General features: G+C 40.5%; 1 protein-coding gene across 1 annotated transcript in view; it reads right to left on the reverse strand.

The window, feature by feature from the left end:
• Positions 1-20,020, reverse strand: part of ABTB2 (ankyrin repeat and BTB domain containing 2) — a 194,234-nt gene extending 174,214 nt beyond the window's left edge. The window contains exon 1 of the mRNA XM_073347923.1: positions 18,561-20,020. Coding sequence (XP_073204024.1) covers positions 18,561-19,428 — 868 coding nt within the window. The 5' untranslated portion in view covers positions 19,429-20,020. The remainder of the gene's footprint in view (positions 1-18,560) is intronic.
• Positions 20,021-22,550: the final 2,530 nt, after the last annotated feature.

The raw sequence follows: 22,550 nt of genomic DNA on the forward strand, positions 1-22,550 counted from the left end.
CTTGTCTACTCTAGCAATTAACAGCGCTGCAACTTTCTCACTCAGGGGTGTAAAAAAACACACCCCCTGAGTGCAGCAAGTTTCAGCTCTGTAAAGCACCAGTGTAAACAGTGCCCCAACGCTGGGAGCTATGCCGCTCATTGAGGTGGGTTTTTTTAGGGTGCTGCGCCGCGACCACACAAGGCACGCTAAAGCTCTGCCACGGTAGCGTTTTAGCATTGCCAGTGTAGACTAGCCCTTAGAAAATGGAAGTCTATTCCCAGTTCTCACCCTTAACTGTTCCCAGGCATAACCTAGGCTCACATTATGCTAAAGCACAGGAATGTTGGGCTCTCTACTCATACCCTGTAGGGGACTTGCAGAGTCAAGGCCTATATCTACATTACTCCTGTTTTAGGTGATTGTAACTCTACAGATTCAATGGAGTCACACCAGCACAGAACTGGAGTAACACATTGGTGAATCAGGGCCCAGATATATAAACGGATCACTTGAAATTACACAAATATTGCTTAATGTGCAAAAAATTCAAGCTTTAAAAACTGGCATATAAAGTATAAAGGGACTTAAAAAAAAAAGCAAGTAGATTTACTTTGCACTGCTTGTTCAGTAGAACAGATAGCCCGTTCTCTTGCTCTTTTTTAACTGCAAACCTTATACTAGTTGTGTATATTTTGGATCCTTTCCCATCCTACCATGATTTCCTGTCTGAGTCTGCAGCCCATGGCAACAGCAGAAAATTGGAATACAGGCTTTGCAGATGGTGTTAGGCCAACTGATTCATGCCAATTTAGTATCTTCTTCCATAACAAACACATTATCTATGTCTTGGCTGTGTGGCAAAAATTACCCTCCTGCTAATAAATTCAATCTTAATTTATAAACTGCACTTTCCTTAGGGCAGCTCTGACCTTTTGTAGTTTAAAAGAATACAATGTGTGCACATACAAGATAGGGGATATTCTGAGTTGCTGCAAGGCAATCAGGAAACTTAACAGTTTTATCACTTGTAGTCCCTGCGGTATGTCGCCTGAGAGAACTAGTTAAAAATTTTATATATAATTGATGTGCAGCACATTCGTCATAGGTTATTCTGCAGAATGATGTAAGCCACAATTCCATGTGTCAGCAACAAAAATAGAGACCCCAAGCATATACGCAAGAAAAAGGTGCCAGAAATTACTCCATAGTTTCTTTCCACTGAGAAATCTAGTGTTAAAACGAATCTTCCTAGAGTAGTTGTAATAAAAGACTTGACATCTGGCATTGCAAGAACAAAAACACCTTAGGTGTTTTTCAGTGACTAACATTAAGGACCATGTGCTCATGACAGCTACAGTCACTGATGCATCCACAAACCCCCCCCCCCCCAACAACTTTGACAGATGCCTAAACACTAATTGTGTACATATTTATTACAAATGCACGCACACAGAGTTCATTCCATAAAGGACCTGGATATTTTAACCTATTACCCATGGCTCTCTCACATTATGAGCTATAGACTTATTCAGTATCGAAAACTTCTGTATACTGGGCCTAATTCATCTCAGAAGAATACATGGGTTTCAGTCCCATTGATTTCAATGGGAGTCCTATGCAGTCATCATAAGACAGAATCTGGCCCACCGTTTTCAGATCAGCATAAACATTTATTAGCTTTTCCAGCCCAACCGCAGAGTATAAACACACTTGGCTAATGCATTCCTCGCTGACACAGGAAGAAATGGAGGTTTTGCCTTCAGAGCAATAGTAAACAGACACAACATTGGAGAGCCTCAGCTTTCACACATCATTAATTGCATTATCCTCCCTTTCTCCTGCCTTCAAAATCCAAAGTAACTAAGGCTACGTCTACACTACAAGTCACACTACGCCACAAAATTATAATTTACATCACTCGGGGGATGTGAATAATTCACCCCCCGAGTGATGTAGGTTAGACCGACCTAAGTACCCACGTGGACAGCACCTCTTGTGAAGGTGGGCGCTATTAAGCTGATGAGAGAGCTCTCTCCCACTGGCAGAGCTTCTTCACTGGAAGCACTACAGCAACGCAGCTGCATCGGTAGAGCAGCACTGCTGTAGCTACTGTAGTATAAACATCGTCTAAAATGGGGAGCATTATTAAAAAAAAAAAATGCAGGTTCACAAACCAAACCTCTGAGCACAAGTGCAGGGTCTGCAGAACAGCTCTGGATAATGCTTTTCATCACCAAAAAACAACACTATTTTTCCAGGCACAGAGATGCATAAACACTTTACAGTTAAGAAAAGTTGAAGGAAACACATAGGCTCTGGTATGTTAAAATAACCAGTACTGCATTCTGCTGGATTGAATCAGACCTGCTCAAGTGTGTATCATAGACTCTATACTGCTAACCACTATGGCAGATTCTCCTTCAGCTAGCTAAAATGAAAAGGTCTTTTGGTTCTGGAACAGGAAATAAAGGGATATTTGTCAAGTTAAAAATCCTTTCGAGAGTATGAGGAGAGTATGAGGAGGAATTATTGATCAATCAAGGCTTCCTTTCTGTGCTTCTCTTCTTCCTCACAAAGTAAAGCAGAAAAAGTGGCAATTGAGTTGGTTACAGCACGGGTTATGATTGGAAGAATGACTATGCAAAAACAACCCTTCTTATGCACTACACAGTTAGATTTGCTGTGTCTTTGAGTCATGTATTTATTTACATTCGTTTTCACTGCCGATAACCTTGCAGAGCCAGCACGGCTACAGCAAAGCCAAATGGACCATATTCCACTTTTTTGTGTGATTTAAACAGTGAAGAATCACCACCACTGTGGATGAGCTGCAGTGAGACTCAGAGACAGACATCAGGTTAATTTGCAGAATCAGCTTTGAGCTTGTGGGGCTGACAGTCCAAGAAGTCCAGCCAGATCTCCTCTGAACTACACCTATGCCAAATTGGAGTATCCTCATTGACTTCACTGATGTAACTAAGAATTTGACCAACCATGTATCAACATCTAAACAATTAAGCAAAAATAAATATGGAACCATACCATTTTTTCTGATTACAGCTGTATCAGGAGACAGAACCCAGTACCAAAAGGACAAGAAATAACGATTTCTTACTCTGGGGCCTGATCCAAAAAACTTCTATTGGCTTCAGTAGGCTTTGAATCAGGCCTGTGGTGAGCAGAGACTTCCATTCAGACACTGAGCTTGCTTTTACTAAGGATCAAAGAAAATAATTTAATTGGTTATTTATGGTTTTACCAGCTCCACCCTGAGTTATTTGTAGTTCAAACAGAACTCTGGGCCACAATACTTATCAGTAACAACATTTGTGACCACTTTGTTTCAGTATTGAGAGAACTTCTGGATGTCTCTTGAAAATACAGCATTTTATAGACAGCCCTTGAAAAGATTTCCAGTATTTTGAAAGGGAGGGATTAACAGAAACAACCAAGTTGTTTAGTTTTAAATTAGCTACTAATTAAGATCAGTTTTCTTTCTTGCTTGCTCTAAATCAGCCAGACATCTAAATGAGACTATCCATGGAAATCAGTATGTATTTGGTGTAGCAACTTGAAACAATGATAATTCAAGTTAAGTTCACAGTAAAACTATGTCAGTCCCAGTCGATGGAGATGTTAAAATCTCCAGACTAAACAACACTGTCAGTGCAAGTAGAGGACAAAATGAATAGTATAAAAAATAAATAAATAAATAAATAAAATCATCACTATCCAAGCACGTTGCTGTACAACAAGCCAAAGAGAAGAAATTCAGTACATAAATAACTAGAAATGAAATCCACCCCATAAGGAAGAAATAAATTTGGAGTTTAAGATGCTATTGTACCTTTACTTTGCTAAAATTTTGCCTAGACATTGAAATACATATGGTCATCTATCAGAAAGTCCCACAAGATTGAGCAATGGGAAATCTCTCTTTAATCACTTTGGATAAATATGCAACTAGAGAAGCAGTTTTGAGGAAACACTAACAATGTTGCACACTGTTTTTAAAGAACCACATACAGGATATGTAACATTGTCCAGTGCTGTAGGAAGCTCCTACAGAAAACCAAAAAAGCTGAGTTAACAATCATGCAAAGACCCTCTGTAGGGTCATGCTGATCCCCCTTTGCTGCACCAATACTATACGAAATCTCAGCATTCAATCCATCCAAAGAGTTCCCCACCCCACAACAAATCAAAGTACCTCTCTACTCCCTTCCTACCAGAGTGATGGGGCATTCCTGGTTCCCTGCCCTACCATACTGCTTCCTGTTCTTGAGTCTCCCTAGTTGACCACAGCACTTTCAATGTGTCTCTGCATATGAACTCTATGGATCCAAGGGACTCTTCCCAGCCCACGGCTCTGATCTGCACATACATGGATGCTCCCTTAATCTAGTCATCCCTTCCCGAGGTTCTGTGTTCTCTCCTTAATGAGCTACATCTGTCTCAGTAGTTCATGACTTTAAGCCATATCAACCAACAATCAAGCCTGCAATTATTAGACTGCAGGATCATACTACAATGTGACATAACACAGTTCCACACAGTTTTGATTATATTATAATAGGCCAACTCTGCATGGTGCTTCAAATGCCATATATCTCACGTTATAGCAGTCTCAGATGATCACCCAGAAAAATGTTCGTTTTAAGAACACTTTCACAGCAGATTTGACAAAAACACAAAGAAGGTACCAATGTGAGATTTCTAAAAATAGCTATAGCACTCAACCTAAGATTTAAGAATCTGAAGTGCTGTCCAAAATCTGAGAGGGATGAGGTGTGGAGCATGCTTTTAGAAGTCTTAAAAGAGCAATACTCAGATGCAGAAACTACAGAATGCAAATCACCGAAAAAGAAAATCAACCTTCTGCTGGTGGCATCTGACTCAAATGATGAAAATTAACATGAGTCGGTCCATTCAGCTTTGGATCATTATGGATCATCAGTATGGACACGTCCTCTGGAATGGTGGTTGAAGCATGAAGGGACATATGAATCTGTAATGCATCTAGCACGTAAATCTCTTGTGACGCCGGCTACAACAGTGCCATGCGAATGCCAGTTATCACTTTCATGTGACATTGTAAACAAGAAGTGGGCAGCATTATCTCCTGCAAATTGTTACCAAACTTGTTTGTCTGAGCAATTGGCTGAAGTAGGACTGAGTGGACTTGTAGGCTCTAAAATTTTACATTGCATTCAAAAATAAAACAGTTATTTTGTGAATACTATATTTGTAAATTCAATTTTCATGATAAAGAGATTGCACTACAGTACTTGTATTAGGTGAACTGAAAAATACTATCTTTTGTTTTTTACAGTGCAAATATTTGTAATAAAAAATATAAAGTGAGCAATGTACACTTTGTATTCTGTGTTGTAATTGAAATCAATAGAATTGAAAATGTAGAAAACATCCAAAAATATTTAAATAAACGGTATTCTATTATTGTTTAACAGACTTATTAATCATGATTAATTTTTTTAATCGCAAGACAGTCTTAATATAAACGTTTCCTTACATATGAAATAGCAGAAATTACCTGGTAGCACTTGCCATGTTTGATAGGATGGTGCCTAAGAGGGCACAGGTTCTGTGGATGAAGATAGATATGCTGCTGGTGCTAATGTTTGCAGGAAGGCAAACAGCCTTCTCTTTTCTTGGAAGTCTGGAATATATAGGGTTTTCCCTACCATCCATCCACCTATATACACACACGTCAGCATCACTGTTACATCATGCAGGTTTTTAATTGTCAAGTGACATTTAGAAAAACTTTTGTTCAACTCATATTATGAGCTATCCTTTTCTAGATTTCAGTTATTTTTGTTTGTACTTATAAACAGCTGGAAGACATAATGGTAAATGTAGGAGTGTGGAGATTTCCAAAAGGGACGACACAGCATTTGAAATAACCACTGTGGTAATACATTGCAGCAGATTCTGAATGACACAGGTTACGGATAACGTCGAGGATAAGTGATCACATTCAGACGGAGGTAAATTTTTCAGAATTGACTGGGGTACTTAGTAGCCTAAGTCCCATGGACTTTCAATGAGACTTTGGCTCCACAAATGCCTAAGTCACTTTAGAAAAGGACTGCTGAAGCATCTAAAATCACTTTTGAAAATTTTACCCCAGGACAATAATGACCAAAAGGCACAACCACTGTGTGACATTAAAGTTCTTAGTCCAGTTCTGTGGGAGTGGAGAGAGGAAAGAAGTGGGGAGAATAGCAGAAAAACCATCATCACAATTGGTGATGGCATTAATTAGCATCCTTCTTAGCCCTCTCAGAAGAAGTGTCAAGCTACTGATTGATATCCTCTCAGCCACAGGTTAGGGATGGAAAGACTGTACTGCCATTGCCTGCACCTGTTCTGTGGATAGAAAATTTCAGTCTGCAGGACTGTCACTCAAGACCTTTTTTAAGCGCTGTGTACATGCATGGAGTAGTGGATAGTCACTATTTTAAAGGAAATATTTTTAAATTAGGATTTCAAGTCATCAAGATTCCCAAATCTGAGAAAAGCTTGTAAAAAAACCAAACAGCTGCCTTGCTTCTCTGCTCTAGCCACTAACCATGAAGCGCTGCCCCTTCAGCTGAAAGACAGTGAAACATCTTATTCCTGAGCTACAAAAAATCTAAAGATTAAGTGGAAACCTACCACTATCATCTTGGAATACATCAAAAGCCAGAGAAAGCTGTAAAGGGCCAGGAAAATACTTTAAGAGATAACCATCTGCATCTGCTAGTTTTACTTTTTGTTGTCGTTTGTTCGAATGCACAAGTCACACATTAAACACACAATAAATGTCTCGCTTTATTCTGGCTGCAAGAACTTCAGGCTCACGTCAGCACAGAAACTGCAAAGAGGTCAAAGAATGCAAAGGGTAAGGAAGTTACACAATTAAAATTGCAGTGCAGACTAATATTGTAAACCTAGAGAAAGGGGATCACAAATGGCTAACGTTTTCCATCCGTTTCTCCCCTAATATATTATAAGGAACCTTTGTACATTTCCTGTGAGCTTATTTAACCCATGCCCTCAAATACAAATAAAGGGCCAGATCCTGAGCTGATGTACATCCATAGGTCTCCATGGAAGTCAATTTACATAGGCTGAGGGTATGGCCAAAAGAATTTGGCTGGGTCTATACTTGGGGCTGTATCGCACAATCACACCACATTTCGCCTTCCTCGTCTAACCTATTCTGGTATCACGATAGGATAGCTAAAGCAACTACAGTATTTTACAGAACATTCAACGATGCGAGGTGAGGGGTCTCTTTTTATTCCAGCTTACTCTGAAATGGATTCATCTGTTGGCCAAAGAGAGCTCAATGCGTCTCCCCTCATGTAAGTGTTTGTATAGTTCTAGGGGATTAAAACATGAATTGAAAAGGACAAATCTTTATTACCTTGGATTATTCATAAGTGACACATCACAATCCTTTCCCTAGCATTCCCCAATGCCAATAAACCCAGCATTCAAGTCTTCCATTTTATGTATTAGCTAAATAATTAACTTAACAGATCCTTTAACTAAAGTGCTTTCTACCATTTGTGCTACCATGCTGGTTATCTGCTTCATGAAGTTACTAAATAAACTAGGAACCACGTACCACCTATATAAAATAGCTTCAGTAATTAGCTTGGGGAGAAAGCATCATGTCGGTCATGAATGACCCCTTAGGCTGACCCATGATGATAAAGGAAAATACTTTGTCCTCTATAGGACCTTTAATCCCATGGGCTCAAAACATTTTACAAACATGAATAAATTAAGTCTTACATCTTTCCCCAGAAGTTGGTACTATTAGATCATCGCTGTATAGATGGGGAAACTGAGGCAAGGAGAGACAATGGAACCTGCTGAAGGTGAAAAAATAAGTCTATGGCAGAGTAAACAATAGACCCAGAACTCTTGACTCTCAATCATTTTAGAAGGACCACAACAGAGATGGACAAGTTCTGCCCATGCATTCAATTTTGGCTGTGGATTTTCTGATGTGTGCCTCTGTTCACCCACAGACGCTTGCATTTAGCCACCAGGGAAAGCTTGAATATATTCACAAAAATCAGCATAATCTGATCTAACTAGACCCTAAACTGACAGTCGGAACTGACCGATCTTACAATTTGTTGGGTGTCTAGGTTAAGGGAGATCTTCCTGTAAAGAATATAATAAAAGTGGAATTTAAGCCCAACTACCTAATAGAAAAAGAACCACACAAAAAACTTCAAGCAGGAATGTAACTGAACTAAGTCATGTAATTAAATAATCAGTTATGATCCCTTGTGCAGTAAGATCACAATTTTAAAGGGCTGAAAGGAGATCATATTTCAAATACAAGAAAACACTCAAGCATATAGGCTTTTTTAAGTGGGTATTTTACAGTTCAAAATTCCATGTACCTTGATTTGATGGGGATGATCCTTAGTTTCCACTGCTACAAAAGTTAGAAATTACAGTATATCCTACCCTCATTAGAAGTAATTTTTTTATACTTATTCTAAATTTAGTATTCAGGAAAGTAAAGTCTACAGCCAGGTATAGGGCAGGCCCTATAAGCTGTGCAAACACACCTCAATCCTGCCCTGCAACACAGTTTCTATTCCAGTCTTGGGCCTCTTCTGATCAGAGGTTGCTAATTGTACCTAACCACATGGAAGTTTTGTGGTGACATGGACAAGTGTGCACTAGCGACTAGAATAAGATCACTAACTCCATTTTTACTTATGAGCTAAGCTAAGATCTGAATTCAGACCTCTAGAGGTGAAAGGCACAGACACAGACATTAATTTGGTCCACCAATGAGCACCCTTAAGCCTCACCCTCTTATAACACCTTCTATTTTCTTCTTTTCCCTTTTATAAAGCCTTAGCTGCCAGCAATAACAAACTTTCCTTTGGACGTAACCACAACTTAATATTTTTCACATTGCTTCTCTCCATCACGTGTTTTAAGAAGGGTGTAGCACGTTTCATAATGTTTCTAGCTCTTGTGCTATAAATATCAGAAGTCTGGTAAGAAAGTTTACAGTCCTGACTTTTAAAGTAAGGAAACATGAAGTCCCTGCTGAACTGGTTTTAACCACTGCCTCAGGCCTGCTTAGATTTAGAGCCAGATGTCAAGTGTTAAGACACTGAGATGTTTAAAATAAACATTCAGATTCATCCTATTAAACAAAAGAGCAGCAAAAATGCTCCTCTTTTTCTCTCTACCAGAATTCAGCATAGTTTATTGTTAACAACTTATGGGATATGTCTTCACTGCAGCGTTAGCTCAGTCTATAGTCCAGGTGTTGCCCCTAACATCCCCTTCCATATGCACAGAAAAACCTCTAACCAAGGCTTGAGGAGTGGGCTTTGGATCATGCTAGCAGGCACAGCTAAAGGTATAGGCTTCAGCTTGGGTTACTTTCCAGCCCAGGCTGGCAACCCACCTACTTTTCAGTGAGAATTCAGGCCAATCAAATCTGGTGCTGTTGGTCCTTCAATCCTATCTCACAATTCCACCTGGGCTGTATTTTCTTGTCGATTTCTCTTCTTTCACACTGCATTTTAACCCTGTGTTTCCCTGCTCCATTTCTGCTGCACTTACACTGCATCTGAATAGAGATGCATCCAAGAAATATTAAGTTGACCCCACCCGATTGGTAAAGCTGTAGTGTGATATGAATAAGACTCAATCTGGGGAGATGTACCCACAATGACATTTTCATGTCTAATGGACAAGAGAGAAACAAAAAGGCAGAAAAGTCAGCCAGCCTATAGTTTGCAGACTGAATTCTTTTAATGACATTCTCATTAAGAGTTCTTACTGTCATATGCAGTTTGCTTTTGCCTTTGGAATGGTCTGCAATAATAGTGAGCATGTAAATAGCTTGCAAGTGGCATTAAAGTATTGTTCTCATGTCACTGCCACAGACAACAGCTCCCTGCTAGGACAGAGACAGAGATGAATTCATGGAGCAGCCCAGTTTAACGCACTGTTAAGAACCATGGGATATCCCACCAGAAGTCCATGCCAGCACACATGCTAGTACAGTTCCATTGTGGATACAGTTATACAGGTCTGACATGGGTAGTGCTTTGCAGTGAAAACACTCCACCCATGCTAAACTAGCCCAGGCTAAGCTAGGCTAACCCAGCCCTTCCTAGGCAAGCTGAGGCTAACTCTGCCATGAAGACATATTCAAGTTTATTTCTTATAAACAGGAGGAATATTGAGGTCAGTTTCTCATAATGGCCAGGGCATAGGGCTGCAAATCCAGACTCCCAAGTTTTATTCCCTAATCAGCACTGATGTGTTGTGTGATCTTCCACAAGTCCTCTGTGCCTCACCTTACCCATCCCTGTAAAATATCTGTACATTACTTATCTGCCACAAAAGGATGATGTGAGACTCCAGGCTGGTCTACACTAGGAACTTACATCGGCATAGCTATGTCTCTCCGAGGTGTGAAAAATCCACACTCCTTAGAGACGTAGCTATGCTGACGTAACCCCTGGTGTACACAGCACTAGGACAACAGAAAAATTCTTCCAGAGCCCTAGCTACCACTTCTCGTGTGCGCAGGTAGTGTCTACACTGAAGCGCTACAGCGACACAGCTGAAGCTCTGCCACTGTAGCAGTTTAACTCTAGAAATACCCGTAAGGTTTGCAAGCAGCAGCAATGTCTTCAGATAAAAAGACACTGCACACACAAAGAGGACTATTCCTAGAAAGCTGCTCAGGAGAACATTAGGAGCTGCTGGGTGCTGAGCAATTTTGAAAAATCTTATTGTACTTGATACTTCAAGTCGTTCTCTGTATTTTTTCCCTTTTAAGTTCTATATGCAAAGTCAGACAAACCCTGACTCCTTCCTCAAGCTAAACTCCTATTGATTTCCGTGGGAATTTAGCCTGAGTGAGGACTAAGTAGCAAATAAGCAAGGAGTGCAGGATTTAGCCCAATATGTATTATTCTTGGTCTCATTTTTCCATTCTTTCTCCTACACCACTGAGATGAGCTCACATTAAAAGGAGCAATGATAACTAGCTTTAGGTCCAACATTTAGATATGGGTCAAATGTCCAAAATTCTATTTTTAAAAGGGATGTAAATGCTTTTGAAAATGTTACCTTTTGTTACTAAGAGAAAGGAAAGGGATCTTACAAAAGCTAGCATTAATGTAAATATTTTCAATATCATTGCTATATCTCAGTGAACCCAGATTATTTTTATGTATTGAAACATTCCCCCTGCAGCCTTATGTACCTAAGCACTGCAGCACTGTACCAGTACATGACAACCAGAAAATGAAAGTGACTATAAAACAAGAGTGATGCTGATTAATTTATTTCCATTGCCCAAATCCAGCAAAATGTATAAAGTAATTTAAACTTTTTAAAATGTTCACTCTTAATTATTTAAGGTGATATTAATACACAGAAAAAGATTTGTTTTTTACACATATGAATTCCACAATGAAAGCATATGTTTCATAAAGAAAAGGCAACCTATTCAAATTTCACACAGCCCTGCAAAATATGCTTGGATAGAAATTAATTCTGAAATGTTAGAAAACTGATGAGGATTAGAGCTGCTCTGTATTTACAGTCTTTCTTTATCCTGCCACAGCTTCAGGTGCATAGGGCATTCACCAGTTTCTTGTGCTGGTGTGTTCAGGCTTCCGAGCGTCCTGTTGATGGATCTGGCTTTTTCCCTATTGTTCTACATAATGTTCCTCTAGGTCATCCTCTTTTTCTCTTTCTAGGTGGTGTCCATATTACTACTTGCCCTGGAAGTCGTGCTGGTCCCATCCTTAAAGAGAGTGTCCTAAATATGTCCATCATCTTCTTACCATATCTGATGCTTTAGATTGGTTTGCTCTACTTAGAATTTCTGATGTTGCAAGAAACTCCTTCCAATGGATTCTGAAGATCTTCCACAGACATTTATTTTGGAATGATTTGATCTTATCCATTTCTCTTGTGCATTTCCACGACTCTGCTCCACAAAGGAGGATAGACATTATGCCAGTGTGAAAAATTCATATTTTTGTGACAGTGCCAAATCTTTTCAAGTTTATGAAAGTTGTTTGCTACTAGTAGTGGTAGAACTTGATCATGTATTTCTAGTAGTTTGCTAGGGCTTGGTCTATTTAAAACAGCCTGAAAATGTTCTGCCCCTTTTTTAGTACTGAAGAAAGAACAAAGGAATCATAACATTCAAAAACTGGTAGGAAAAACACTTCAACCTCTCTAGCCACTCAGTAAAAGATTTAAGGGTGGCAATTTTGCAACAGAAAAGCTTCAAAAATAGTCTCCAACGAGAAACTGCTGAGCTTGAATTAATATATATACTAGATACCATTAACTTGGGTTTGAATAGAGACTGGGAGTGGCTAGGTCATTACACATATTGACTATTTCCCTAAATTAAGTATCCTCACACCTTCTTGTCAATGGTCTAAATGGGCCATCTTGATTATCACTACAAATGTTTTTTCTCCTGCTGATAATAGCTCATCTTAATTAATTAGCCTCTTACAGTTTGTATGGCAACTTCCCCTTCTCTCTCTCTCTCATACACATAGCTTCTTACTATATATTTCATTCAATGCATCCAATGAAATGGGCTGTAGCCCATGAAAGCTTATGCTCTAATAGAAGTGTTAGTCTCTAACATGCCACAAGTACTCCTGTTCTTTTAACAAAGGAAGAGTCTTTCCATTTGCATCTTTAATAAGGCCTCCATTACTGCTAAAGTTTCCAGTTAGCTGTTTGATTGTCTTATACAAGGTTCTAAGGTCACCTCTTTGGCTAGCCTCTTGACATTTTCTATCAATATATTCTCTTATTTCTTCTAGCACTCCTTTTTACCTCTCTGTCTAGAGCTCTATATTCTTCGTGCCTCTTGCTTGTCTCTCCTTGTCTTATCATTCATTCATTTACAGCATAAATACAATATCCATGCACTGGGTAGAGTGCTAATGTTCCCTGTAATTACAACTGCAAAGAAAGTTGATAATTGAAACAAAATTGAAATTAATAAAATAAAAACACATTATTTTGTGTTGTGTTGACATCCAAGAGATCAGATTGGTATTTCAGAGTGTCACACCGTATATGATGCCTTGTGCGCTGGAATGATAGGTGATAGGACTAGAGATACAAAAACCCTGTCATGCACCTCAGCATTTCACACTTACAATACGATTAGCTGGATGTAATCCAATGAAATCCCCATCCCACTCTCAACAGCATATAGCTAGTTTAAATATACATACTCACTGGGACTTTATTGGTAATTTAACAAGCAATAAAAACTTTATCCTAAGTTTGACTGTACCTAGGGTTTTCCCTGCAGGGCCTCCTCTGTCTCAGTTTCTAGTTCCCTTTGTTTCAGATGGATGCTCCAAAGCCTCTTACAACCAAGTTGGTGATAACAAAATATATCTAGCTGCAGGTGTCCCTAGTAATTAATCTGCTAGTTTACAAAGTTCCAGCACCAAATCTTAGGGTGACCAAACAGAGAAGCCCTGTTACAAAGGAGTTTATTGTTCAGATTAATCTCTAGTGTAACTCCAATGAGTTCAAGGATGAATTTGGCCTAGAACTGTCGTACTATCAGTTTCGTGGAATGAAATGAAAAATCAATCACAAAAGGCCACATTTTCAGCTAGGCCGCTACCCAAACTCCACCTGCATGCATACATGCCCTTTGCAGGTGCAAACATGTGGATGCACACTAAAAATATTGACATCTATGTGCATACAAGTAAGAGTTAGCATTTGCAGCCCTAGAACATTGTCCCACTGGGTTCTCTGGATACAAATTCTAACATAGGAGTATACAGGTATTAGAATTGCTCACAGGTATGCCAGTGTTGCACATCCACAACTGAAGGCTAGGGTTGGAAAACGTACCTTCTGGGTGAAATTCACCCATAATCACATGGTTGTGAAAGGTCATAGTGCACTGGAACTACCAAAGTCCTGCTGTTTGGTATGTAGGCAGCTAGAATCTGCACATCGTGCAGGTGGTGGCCTACCTAAGAAACAACCAAGGAGTTAGGGCAGGCCAGAATAGAGATGAGGTGCAGTCACTGGGTACACATATAACAACCTGACCAAAACCACAGCACAGATTTTGTTTAAGGATAGCAGCCCCTAGTGCAGCAAAGTGGTGGAACAGAGGAAAAAGTTCCATTTTAAAATCGATTCACAGCCCATGAAAGGTGACAACTAGAAAAGCACACTGGCAGTAACCGTCCTAAAGCTTTCCGACTCCACTTACCTTATTGATCATGTCTGCAGCTATTATCTCTCAAATATATACTTCCTGATAACATACAGCTTTTCTGAGCAATAGTGAAGATAATTAATTTATTACAATTAATGAGACACTATGAACACTCCAATTTTTTTTGTTCAGATAACCAGTAAGTAGTTTGAATAAACAACATACATTACAAGGGGTTTTCTTTATTCAATGCTTAGTCACTATAAATGGATCTCGGCAGGGGTTAGCACCAGGACTATACATTGAAGTACAAAACTTATCTTAAATATTTCATATTAAACTCAAAAAACAACTTTAACAAACATGAATAGTGCTACGCCTCTGCAAGAGCCAGGAAATTAAAATTAGGACTTAATTTAGGTGCATGGAGAAATATAAAGCAAAATGGGGTTAGTTACTGACCAAATATGGGGCTTTTAGTTTCCTTTGTGCCTCAGCTCTTAATATCATATACTATCATATTAGACCAAATTCTTCTCTAGTATAACTCCACTAAAGTTACATGTGCAATCAGTTTGCCTAAGTTTTCCTAAAATATCTTTTACGAAATGTTCAGGGCTGGTTTTATTTTTTTGTTTAAAAACCAGTATAACTTGTTCTGGAACCTTAATCCCTTTACTTTGAAGTACCAATATGTTAGCAACAAAGTTCCTATGCTGAGCATCACTTCAGCTGTCCCACCTGCCAGGTGTGTTTAGGAGCACTCAAACTGTTAATGACCCTTTTGCTTTTGAATTCTGCAGCAACTTCAGCATTACCATCTATGGAATGTTAGGACACAGCATATGCAGTCTATCTGGATGTCCCAGGAACGCTCAGGAGTATTCAGGTGGTTAAGAACGGTAAGTGCTGTGCTTAGCAGACAGAATGATAATGCCAAAAGCATTTCTGGAGTTCTTACAACTCAGCATAATGAATAATAAATGAGTCAATTCATCTACAGCATAGGAGAACACACACAGCAGCATGAAAACTGCCATACTGGATCAAATCCATGGTCCTTCTCCTCAAGTAAACTATCACCAAGAGCGGCCAGTACCAGCTACTTTAGAGGAAGGTACAAGAAACCCTTCAGGTCGTAGCTATGGGGTCATCTGTCCCCAAGGGAAGTTTCCCCCTACAATTAGAGATTTGTTTTCACCCTGAAAGGAGTAACTCCAGAAATGCTAGAATAGGTCCTTAATATGTACAGCTGTGCTGAAGACAACTTAAAAGGAGACCCTGTCTATGCATGCACCATTAACAAGCCCATCACACTTTTTGTAAAGATCAAGAGTTTCCTCCTGTGTCCCAGGCTAATGTTTCTAGAAACCAGCTGAAAATCTCACCCAACTAAAAGCCTGGTTTATAATTCTTAGCACCTGATCCTGAAGTTCTTGCACATTTGTTTCAGTAAGAAGTTTGAGAATGCAAGGACGGCAGGACCAGACCACAGCAAATCTATGTATCAGCAATTCTAAATTGGAAAAAAAAAAAAAGGTCTATATACTGAAGATTGATGGCTTTAACCAATCTTCTATTGATGGCATTTAAGATGTTTACAATTTAAATCTTCTACATCTGTGCTTTAGCTTCCCTTTAGCCAGTTTATATACTTAATTTAGTTTTGTCTTTGAAAATGCCCAGTTGCAATAATAAACTGCAGATATCGCTACTGATGAGCCATACAGGTGTTTGGTATTGATAGAGCAATAGGCAAACAACTCAATTAGCACTTAGTAGCTCCCTCCATGTGTTTCCTTATTGGGAATCAGTGCCTAGAAGGAGTGATTCCTTTTGTATACCAGCTCTTGTTTATTGAGTTTTCCAGACTGCTGAGCATAATGGGCCAAGTTTTTCTCTCCATATTTGTGTAAATGTCAAATAGCAATTCCACTGAACTCAGTGGAGTTGCTCCACATTTCCACTAATATAACCAAGAGCAGAATTTGGCTCAGTGGCTAAGCTTCTTATACAGAAATGAAATGCAGTGACAACTCACAGCCTGTTGTTGCAGGATCTATTGTACTATGTTGGTTACCTATTCATTTTGCCCATTTAATACTTTTAGCTAAATCCTCAATGCAGTATGTCATCTTTGACTTGTAATTGCAAGAATGGACATTAGAAGAGAGTCACTGATCCTTATGTTTCAGGTTAGATTAATTCAATTTAATGTGGCCATTTAACACACCTGAAGACACCTTATACTCTGCAGGTACAAAAAAAGTAAATGCATGTATTGAAAAATATTCAGCAAGGCAGAAACCACAAAAAGAGGCTAAAGAAACCAGCCTTTTCCATGGCCAGTCAATGCTTAGTATTCAATTGCATGAGCTGAACACTTGGTGTTTTGCATATTTAGAACGGTTTCCTTGCATAGCTGCTTATGTTTCCATCAAACACCAGCCTCCATTCATTCATTATCATTCCAAAAGGAGATTTCTGTTCAGGCAAAGAGACTTTATAAATCAGCAACACTATGGATTAACATGCTCAGTTATCTCAAAGACAGAAATTGAGTGGCAAAAACTGAAGAGAGAACATGGTTACCTAGAGGACAAACCTTTCAAAGTAGCACCACATGAAATATTTTACTCCAGATGACAGGGAGAAGAAGGTCCTCCTGTCCTTTCACATAGATCCTCAACTACAAATGTTCTTGTGGCCTGCACAGGATTATCTAGTATTGTTTTGGTGGCAGCCAAAAAAATACTAGGCATTTTCCCAGCACAGAGAATACAGTCCTGACACTAAAGAGCTGAGGTTTAAAAAGAAGGTGAATTCATTTGTATATTTCACTTGACACAATTTGCAGTTATGGATTCCACCAGTGCCAAGGAAACATTCCAAAAAGCCACCCTGTTTAGAGACAATTCTGCGCATATCGCATATTTGCCGTATTTCTCTCCCACATATTGGACAACTCCTGCCCATATCTAATAGAGACATATGTTGGGGAAGAAGGCATGGAGTGATGGTGGTTGTGCTGAACAGGCTGGCTCAAGCCTGGCTAAGATGAGGAAGGGAGAAAATAAAGTGTGCTCAGCAGTGTATTGTCCACAGAAATTAAGCCTTCTTCCTAGTGCTCTGAGACACTGCCTTATTGCTAATGTAAGAGGTACTGCTACGGAGGTGAGGAGTTGTCTCAATTCTTTTCCTTATTACACCTGTGCAGCACAGAACAGGATTTGGTCCTTTGTATAAATGCATGATATTTCATTGCTAACATTCCCATGAGAACAGGATCTTTATTTCTTAAGGGTAGATCTGCTCCTTTTGCTTGTCCCTCAATCTGAAGTTATTGATATCACAATTGTTTATAACTTCAGGTGAGGACTAAGCAATCTGAACAGATGAACACAAACTAAACAGCCTTTCTTCATGGACTAAATGCTTCTCAAACTTTTATGTGGGACATCAGTTGCTCTTTAACATTCAGTGACACAGTTCAAAGACAAATATTGCACGTTTCCCCAAAGACCTGTCAAAATTTATTTTAAACCTTGTATCTTTCAGTATCACAGTAAAATACTGGCATTTTCCTATCTGCTTATTTACTTAACTGTCTAAAAACTCTCTCCTAATCAGATTACAGGGATAAGTATCTTAATACTATGTTATTCTAATCCTCAATTTGGTGAGGTGAGTGAAAATTGGTATAATTTACATACCATGCACTATAACCTTTATCCCAACAGATCTTAAATAATTGCTGTTTGCTCAGAAGTTGTACAGTTATTTTTGAAAAACTAACCTCATAGTTGTTTTCCTTCTATAGGCTGTATCTGAGAAAAAACATGCTTAAGATCAAAAAGTTTGCCCCACAAAGCTCTCAATATCATCCTTTATATGATATTGGCAAGCTCTTCAGAGAAAAGTATGAGGGTGTTTTTTTTTTAAATCAGAATAAAGTTCAGAAAGTTTGTTAATGCAACTTTCCCCTATCAACACTTGAGATACACACACACTCATTCTCTCTTAGTAATGCTAATAAGCTCAGAGTACAACTGGTGGGAAGTTAATGGCCGTCTCAAATGCCTTTATTTTTGTTAATAACAAACGGCCTGTTTTTCCACTGCTGTTGCACCGTGTGTAGTAATTTACACCTGTGCACAGTGATTGCAATATCCTCACATTCTGATTTGGTAGTGTTTTGCATCTACTTTTTACATGTGCAAATTACTACACCAGGTGCAAAGCAGCCGAAAATCAGGCCCATGTCTATCACAGTACTATCTGCATAACAACAATCTTTTATGTTAACAGTTGCATAACTTGGACTTACCATTAGCATTTTTCCCACAGATGAGATGTTCGTAAGGCTGCAGTACTCCCCAAAGCTCAGCATCATTGTTGATGACCAACTCAAGGATTTCAGAGGAGATCTCCCCCCCTCCTCCTCCATCTGGGCTCTGACTCGCTAGAACCCTGCCTTTGATTTCTTCCACCAGATTTTCCATACAAGACGTCAAAGAGATAGCTGCATACTCATGAATCCTTACTGAGATCCTAGTGTCCACCATCCACCTGAAAAACCTCCCCACTGAGAAGGTGAGGCCACATCGGGAGGACTTGCCTTTCCTCAATCCATCTCCTGCACTCATACTGTACAGGGAAAGAGCCTTGACAGTAGCCAGGACACAGCTTTCTGACAACGACCAGCTCTGGATGAGCTTGATGGCACTTTGGACCTCAAATCTAGTACATTTGGAATGCATCACACTCAGACGTTGGGCCTCTCTGGAGACCCTGATCAGGGCTCTCCTAAGTAGCTGAGAGAGTCTCCTGACAGCTTCCTGAGAAAAGTTTCTGGTATTTCCTTCCCCCTTTCCTTTTCTGAGTATTTTCCCAATGTCTTCATCAGTCCAAGGGAATTCCTCTAGATCTGGCAGTTTAGGACACTTGGAAAAGATGTCTGCAACTTCGGGGTCTTCTGGCAGAACAGTGTTCACTGTATCCCAGCTGTTATTCCTACTATTCATGGAGCCTGAATAGTACCACCAGTTGCCTCTGTGCTGAGATGATGTGAAGGCTTGGGAGTTGGACTTAGAAGAAGAGAGACTAAGAGATCTGCAGGAATCCCCTGCCCCATAACCAGAGTCCAAGGTTAAATCCTCCAGGGTCTTCAGAGTAGAGCTGTATATCCCAGCCATAGGAAAGAATTGTGATCCAGCCCCTCAGAGGCACAAAAAGGTGAAGATGAAACTAGATCCTTGCTGCTGTTAGTGGACCAGAGAGGCTGGCACCACAAAGGGAACGGCTGGGCAGCTTATAACATTGCGGAGGAGAATCAAGTTCACACTTCAGCTTCAGAGGCTCCTTCAGGCTCTGCTGGGTGCCAGCTGTCTCCATTCCACGGGCAGGCTGAGATCATTCATTTTCCGTCTGGAGCACGGACGGAAAGTACGGGGAGGGAGTGGGGAGTGTCAGTATCAAACAGTCCCCAATGTGCCAAAGGAGTCTCCTCCTAGGGCAGGTCACTTCAGAGCCTCAAGACAAGGCCAACCCCACCTCTCCGCTCAACCGGGTGGTTCTGAAGGCAGCGGCGTGCTGAGCAGGCAGGGAGAGGAGGGATCCAGAAGACAAGCCTAGAGAATCCTTCCCCAGACAGCTACCCAGAGCAAAGCAAGGGAGGGTGGCAGCAGGAGAGCCCAAGAGCAGCCCGGGGAGCTGCAGACTCTGCTCCAGCCGGCACTCCGGCCGCTTGCGGAAGCTTTGAGCGAACTCTTCTGTGGGGCACCCCGTGTGCAGACGGCATGCAAATAACCTGCGGGGGAAAACACCAATCAGCGGCTCCGGACGGGGCTGAGGCAGCCCGTGAAAGCCGAGCTGGGCGGCTCGTATGTAAATCGGAGGCGGGAAGAGGGTCTGCTGGGAAGAGAAAGGCGGGCGGGGGGAGCACGCAATGGGAACTCCGGATTTCCAAACTCAGCGCGTTTGTGTCAATTTGCAAAACCCCGCGCGGAGTAGCCGCCTTTGGCTCGATCACCTGTGCGCAGTGAAGATGCCTCTCGCCCCCCCCAGCCATCCCGAGTGCTCTCTGCCTGCAGGAGACCATCGGAAACAGGCGCGCCGGGGGCGGGAGGTTCACTCTGATTTTCACTGGCGATTTCTTTTTCTTCCGCTGCTGGGCAATGAAAACGGTCCAAAGTGAAGATCCCGGCTTCTGAATGAAAGACCAAACACGTGTCCCTGAAAGCAGTGATTGGGTTGGTCTCTCATTTTATTCAGACGCATAATTTATACACAGAGCTGTACGGACAGGCGGTTCATCTCCCTGTCTCCTTTCCAGGCGGAGAAAATGAATAGGTGGATTGTAAGCGCGTACCATGTAGCCACGGTGCCGGCTCCTGAAAGAGGGCTTTGTATAACAGTCTACACCGTTCTGACCTTGAACCATGTCTCGTTTGTTTCTTTCCCTCACTCCAAAGTAATGGTCTTATTTCCCTCTCTAGTTTTATATATGTTATCGTTGCACTTATTATTTGCTTGGTGCAACAGCGCCGCTTTCCGGTAAGAAAGTCAATTCAGACCAGCTTCCTTATTTACCAGCGTTCAGGGCTTTAATTTTTAAAAGGTACTATCCGGTTGAAAAGAATATATTTAAAAAGCAACTGTTTTTGCCTCTGCCAAGAAGTTCTTACATTCTTAAAACTGAAAGACGTATACATCTGTTTTATTTTCTAATTTACTTCTCATTGTATATACTGGCTTTTTGCAAAGTAAACAAACCCAAACCCATCATGCCAGCCAAAAACTACAATACATGTCTATGTCTCGACTGTAAAAAACTTCAAGAAAAACATCTATCTTTTGCTTACAGTACAACATTGATAACATTAGCACTAAACAACAGAGATGAGTGAATGAAAATAAGCTAGTCTGTTTTATATCTGTAGATAATTAGTTTCTTGTAATTAGTCCTTATGCACTAGCAAGAGTTACAATTATTTGTTTATGTGTTATTGCTTATTTGTTTTAAAAGTGCTGTTTCTAATTCACTTTTGTTTAGTTTCATGGAAACATTTCTATTGGTCTTACTCTCTCAAACACACAACTCTTTACTTCAGATTTGTAAATTTCACAAGAGGTCTGTAGCCACTTCTTTCTCTCCAGATTTATATTTGGTATTTAAAACTTCCTGCCACAGGTTTTAGTTTTCAGTTACTTTAGTCATTAGCTTAAACAATTAGCTATGTTTTGCTGCATGAAAAGCAGTCCAAACAAGCCAGCAGTTCTGCATATCTTCAGTAGATGGCACCCTTTATCACTCTCTGAATATCACACATCATTCAGGTTTCAGAGTAACAGCCGTGTTAGTCTGTATTCGCAAAAAGAAAAGGAGTACTTGTGGCACCTTAGAGACTAACCAATTTAACCAAATAAATTGGTTAGTCTCTAAGGTGCCACAAGTACTCCTTTTCTTTTTACACATCATTCAGGAGGAGTTATTTAAGTTAAGGGCCTATGTTGGCACAAGAACAACTGGACATAAGCTGCTTGTCAACAAGTTCAGGCTTGAAATTAGGTGAAGGTTTCTAACCATCAGAGGAGTGAAGTTCTGGAACAGCCTCCCATTTGGAACAGTAGGGGCCAAAAACCTAGTTGGTTTCAAGTTCGTGGAGGGGATGGTATGATGATTGCCAACAATGGCATGTGGCCCATCTGCAACTGCTAGTAGCAAATGTGTCCTGGAGATGGGACACTAGATGGGGAGGGCTTTGAGTGAATTCTTTCCCAATTGTCTGGTTGGTGGGTTACGCTGTCATGCTCAGGGTCTAATTACCATATTTGGGGTCAGGAAGGAATTTCCCCCCAGATCAGATTGGCAGAAACCCTGGTGGGTTTTCACCTTCCTCAGCATCAGCACAGGGCACTTGCACAGGTCACTGTTGCAAATGGTGAATTCTCTGTAACTTGAAGACTTTTTAAATCATGATTGAGGACTTCAGTAACTCAGCCAGAGGTTCTGGGTTTATTACAGGAGTGGGAGGGTGAGGTACTGCGGCCTTTGACATGCAGGAGGTCAGGGTAGATTATCATGATGGTCCCTTCTAGCCTTAAAGTCTATGAGTCTATTTACAGTGTTAAAGTAGCAACTTTCCTTTCTTCGTATTTCAGCACGCTTGTTTTCAGAGGGGACACGTAGGGCAGCGGGGGGCTCATGCTCTCCCTCCTCCCCCAGTTGAGAGCGGTGTGCTCCCAGGTGGAGCTTTTACGTACAGCACAGCATTAGTGTGGAATGTGAGTTCTGCAGAGGAGTGGTGCCCCTGGG

The sequence above is a fragment of the Lepidochelys kempii genome, chromosome 6 (assembly GCF_965140265.1).
Source record: "Lepidochelys kempii isolate rLepKem1 chromosome 6, rLepKem1.hap2, whole genome shotgun sequence".
NCBI classification, from domain to species: Eukaryota; Metazoa; Chordata; order Testudines; family Cheloniidae; genus Lepidochelys; species Lepidochelys kempii.